The sequence below is a fragment of the Salvelinus alpinus genome, chromosome 2 (assembly GCF_045679555.1).
Source record: "Salvelinus alpinus chromosome 2, SLU_Salpinus.1, whole genome shotgun sequence".
In the NCBI taxonomy this organism is placed as follows: domain Eukaryota; kingdom Metazoa; phylum Chordata; class Actinopteri; order Salmoniformes; family Salmonidae; genus Salvelinus; species Salvelinus alpinus.
The window spans coordinates 92,902,125-92,907,520 of NC_092087.1; the positions used below are offsets into that span (position 1 = coordinate 92,902,125).

The window sequence follows — 5,396 nt, forward strand, 5'->3', positions numbered from 1 at the left end:
AGTAGAGAGGAAAGAGAGGTGTTGATTGACACAAGCAGTCAGACCTTGTTATATGTCAGGCGTTGACAGAAAGCATGGGGTGCATCCTAAATGGCAGCTTCTTCCCCATAGAGAGTACTACTAGTGCCCTAAAGAGGGAACATTGTGTGATTAAGCATCCACCCATATGTCTTTGATTTAGTGTCGCCTGTAGGGCAGCTGATTTTCACCACAGTTCTAATGAATAGAGTCCCATCAGAGAGGAGTGTGCGTAAGTGTGTGTGTGCCTGTGTGTGTCTCTGTGTGTGTGTGTGTGTGTGTGTGGTGTGGTCCTGTCGTCATGAAAAGCAAACTGCCCACGTCAGACACATATCTCCGGTTGTGGAAGCGAAGACAGCCGAGACTTTAGTCAGAGTTGCTGAGTAGCCTGCCTCGGCCGTCAGTTTCTCTCGTGTGTTTCTGGTTCAGCGTCTTTCTGATATCTTAAAGAGAACCATATTTCATAGCTCCTCACCAGGCGATGAGTGAAGACTGAGTTTCAGAACTGAAGAGCACTGCTCACCACGACCAATAGGGGGAGACAGAGTATCAATAATCTGACAGAAACAAGTCAGCAAGGAGATCCATTATATTCACCCCCAAGCCCCCCCCCAACACTCACAGAGAAAGTGACAGTTATTATTTATTAGTATTTTAATTAAAAAAACAATCTACAAAATACAGACCCGTACATGTACAGCCGCACAGAGCTGGGTTCTACAATCTCATTTCCATTCCTAGAGATTGTGTCTGTGTGTGTGTGCGCACGTGTACAAGGGGTGGTTCCCAATACCACTCTTTAATAATGGCCTATCAAATACAGTCAAACAATGAACTGAAACACACTGACAAGCACGCACACAATCTCACCGTAGTATTTATGAATGAATCCTCTCTCATTCACACAGAGACATTCGTGTCTGTTAATAATCAGTCACTCATTCACAATGACCAGTCTCCCAAACACACACAGTACCATGCTGCCCCCTGGAGGCTACAGAGGAAAAGGCATCCTGACTCACTGTGGGTGTCGTCCCCCCCCCACAAACGGCCCTATTACGTACAGATAACTGCCTGAAGTTACCTGTAGGGTTTGTCTGTTTGTCTTAGATGAGTGTGAATATGTGTGTGTTTGAGTGCACCTGTGTGTGTGTGTGTGTTTGAGTGCACCTGTGTGTGTGTGTATTTAATAAAGTGCCTTAAAGACAGCAGTTTCATCCAGGCCCCAGTAAACAGTATCTCTCTCTAACTCACAGTATCTCTAAATGATCTCCTATAGGGCCCTATGGGGCCTGGTCAAAGGTAGTGTACAACCTATTCACTATACGTCTCTTATCTCTGTCCAGTTATATCTCATGGTCACATTGTCCTTGGTGGGAATTTCTACTGTTGTCCCTAACCACAGATGTAAGATCAGATCACCTAGCCCCAACAATAACTTTAACTGGTAGGGGGATACAACTAATGTCTGACCCAGAATCCGTGCCTAGGGGGCAACTTCTTCTGTTTAGTACCTTTGTCTGTAAGCATGTGATGGCTTTATAGCCATGGTGTTATGGCATTATAACCTGTTATGCAGCATCCCTTATAGGCAGGAATAGGACCCTATGTCACCCGATGCCACTCCCAAATATCTCTGAGTTGATGACGTGAGATTCATAAGATTCTAGTTATAGCACTGATCTCCCGTTATAGTAATAAGCATCCCTTATGAACAGGAATAGCACTGACCTGTTATAGTAATAAGCATCCCTTATGAACAGGAATAGCACTGACCTGTCACAGTACATGACCATTTGAGTCATTTAGTGACGCTCTTATCCAGAGGCATTATGGTTAAGTGTCTCGCTCGAGGGCACAACACCAGATGTATTACCTCGTCAGCTCGGGGATTCCACACGGCAACCTTTCGGGTTACTGGCCCGACGCTCTTAACAGCGAGGCTACCTGCCGCTGTTACAGTGTTATGCACAGGAAGAGGGACCTTCGTCACCGTCACCCCCCGATGTGACAGTATCTGAGATGGTTCCAGTTAGAAGGACAATGTTGTAGCGATCTACAGTCACACCAGTAATACATTATAGAAATACACACTACTACCACTAGTACACTGCTAGTAATACATACTACTACAACTAGTACACTGCTAGTAATACACACTACTATCACTTGTACAGTGCTAGTAATACATACTACTACAACTAGTACACTGCTAGTAATACACTACTACAACTAGTACACCGCTAGTAATACATACTACTCCAACTAGTACACCGCTAGTAATATATACTACTACAACTTGTACACCGCTAGTAATATATACTACTACAACTTGTACACCGCTAGTAATACATACTACTACAACTTGTACACCGCTAGTAATACATACTACTACAACTAGTACACTGCTAGTAATACATACTACTATAACTAGTACACCGCTAGTAATACACACTACTACAACTAGTACACTGCTAGTAATACATACTACAACTAGTACACTGCTAGTAATACATGAGGACTGGTGTGGAATGGAACTGATTTGGGTGATACAGACATGATGATGATGGTGGTGGAAGGCTACAGTATAAACACATTAACACTATCTAGGGAGTGAACTCAGGTGACACTATGTTCCCTACGTAGTGCACTACTCCTGACAAGAGCTACATGTTAAGTGCACTACAGATTAAGAGTCATAAGTAATGCACTACATAGTGAATAGTGTATGATTTGAGGCGCAGCCCCCATTGAGAATGGCACTATTGATGATGACAGACGCATGAAGATGATGTCACAGCAGGGTTTGACTGGCGTTGCTATGACAACTCTTCCTGTGGACAAGGCTGTGATGGTGCAGGTATAGGCAGTTCCTTCGTAGTCTTTTCCCCGGGTGATTGGTTGATTTCCAGAGCAGGTGAAAGAGGGCCGGGTAGGATAGCATAGCAGACATTCCATCCCTACATCCACCTCTCTGTGTGATTGGACAGCGCAGGGCCATGGGGGGGGGGGGGGGGGGGGGCACCGTGGCAGTGACAGGGGATTGGTTGACGTTGGCAGGGGGTTAGAGGGTAAAGGTCGTAGGTCACGGAGCGTGCTCAGGAGATGACAACGATGCCGAAGTTGTTCTTGAGCTGCTCGAGGAAGATGAAGGTGAGCACCGTGTGAGGGATCAGACGGATCCCTGCAGGAACAAGACCCTGCAACGCCATTGGACAGTTAGTTAGCATTCTGACACGTCATTGGACAGTCAGTCAAGTCACTTAGTCAAGACCCTGACACGGGATTGGACAGTTGGTCTACATGCTGACGTGATTGGACAGTAGGTTAAAACCTTGCAATGCAATTGGGCAGTTAATTAACTTTCTTGCAACTGCATTGGACAGTTAGTCAAGACCTTTACACAGGGATGGACAGTTGATTACAACCTTGCAATCCCATTGGACAGGCTTGGACCATATGTTAAGGCCCTGACACTGGATGGGACAGTCAGCCAATACCCTTCCATCTGATTTGGTTAATGACTCAAGACCCAGATGTGTAAATGGCCAGAGAATAACTTTACCCAGGATTCACCCTAGCCTTCATATATACACTGCTCAAAAAAATAAAGGGAACACTTAAACAACACAATGTAACTCCAAGTCAATCACACTTCTGTGAAATCAAACTGTCCACTTAGGAAGCAACACTGATTGACAATAAATTTCACATGCTGTTGTGCAAATGGAATAGACAAAAGGTGGAAATTATAGGCAATTAGCAAGACACCCCCAAAAAAGGAGTGATTCTGCAGGTGGTGATCACAGACCACTTCTCAGTTCCTATGCTTCCTGGCTGATGTTTTGGTCACTTTTGAATGCTGGCGGTGCTCTCACTCTAGTGGTAGCATGAGACGGAGTCTACAACCCACACAAGTGGCTCAGGTAGTGCAGTTCATCCAGGATGGCACATCAATGCGAGCTGTGGCAAAAAGGTTTGCTGTGTCTGTCAGCGTAGTGTCCAGAGCATGGAGGCGCTACCAGGAGACAGGCCAGTACATCAGGAGACGTGGAGGAGGCCGTAGGAGGGCAACAACCCAGCAGCAGGACCGCTACCGCCGCCTTTGTGCAAGGAGGTGCACTGCCAGCGCCCTGCAAAATGACCTCCAGCAGGCCACAAATGTGCATGTGTCTGCTCAAACGGTCAGAAACAGACTCCATGAGGGTGGTATGAGGGCCCGACGTCCACAGGTGGGGATTGTGCTTACAGCCCAACACCGTGCAGGACGTTTGGCATTTGCCAGAGAAAACCAAGGTTGGCAAATTCGCCACTGGCGCCCTGTGCTCTTCACAGATGAAAGCAGGTTCACACTGAGCACATGAGCACATGTGACAGATGTGACAGAGTCTGGAGACGCCGTGGAGAACGTTCTGCTGCCTGCAACATAATCCAGCATGACCGGTTTGGCGATGGGTCAGTCATGGTGTGGGGTGGCATTTCTTTGTGGGGCCGCACAGCCCTCCATGTGCTCGCCAGAGGTAGCCTGACTGCCAATAGGTACCGAGATGAGATCCTCAGACCCCTTGTGAGACCATATGCTGACACATGCACATTTGTGGCCTGCTGGAGGTCATTTTGCAGGGCTCTGGCAGTGCACCTCCTTGCACAAAGGCGGTGGTAGCGGTCCTGCTGCTGGGTTGTTGCCCTCCTACGGCCTCCTCCACGTCTCCTGATGTACTGGCCTGTCTCCTGGTAGCGCCTCCATGCTCTGGACACTACGCTGACAGACACAGCAAACCTTTTTGCCACAGCTCGCATTGATGTGCCATCCTGGATGAACTGCACTACCTGAGCCACTTGTGTGGGTTGTAGACTCCGTCTCATGCTACCACTAGAGTGAGAGCACCGCCAGCATTCAAAAGTGACCAAAACATCAGCCAGGAAGCATAGGAACTGAGAAGTGGTCTGTGGTCACCACCTGCAGAATCACTCCTTTTTTGGGGTGTCTTGCTAATTGCCTATAATTTCCACCTTTTGTCTATTCCATTTGCACAACAGCATATGAAATTTATTGTCAATCAGTGTTGCTTCCTAAGTGGACAGTTTGATTTCACAGAAGTGTGATTGACTTGGAGTTACATTGTGTTGTTTAAGTGTTCCCTTTATTTTTTTGAACAGTGTATGTTAAGGTAAGACCCAGCCTTCATATATACGTTAAGGTAAGACCCAGCCTTCATATATATGTTAAGGTAAGACCCATCCTTCATATATATGTTAAGGTAAGACCCAGCCTTCATATATACGTTAAGGTAAGACCCAGCCTTCATATATATGTTAAGGTAAGACCCAGCCTTCATATATACGTTAAGGTAAGACCCAGCCTTCATATATATGTT

At 46.5% G+C, this 5,396-nt stretch overlaps 1 protein-coding gene across 2 annotated transcripts in view; it reads right to left on the reverse strand.

Moving 5' to 3' along the window:
* Nucleotides 1-648: 648 nt before the first annotated feature.
* LOC139568278 (mitochondrial dicarboxylate carrier-like) overlaps nucleotides 649-5,396 on the reverse strand; it is a 19,263-nt gene continuing 14,515 nt past the window's right edge. Inside the window, exons 11-12 of one of the 2 annotated variants that reach the window (XR_011673563.1) lie at nucleotides 2,503-3,218; nucleotides 649-2,439 (exon numbers count right to left, since the gene is read on the reverse strand). Coding sequence is in view for 1 of the 2 variants with exons in the window: in XM_071390029.1 (XP_071246130.1) it covers nucleotides 3,117-3,218 (102 nt within the window). In the remaining variant the exon portion in view is untranslated. Of the gene's footprint in view, nucleotides 3,219-5,396 lie in introns of both variants that reach the window. The other variant, XM_071390029.1, reaches the window with a different exon arrangement.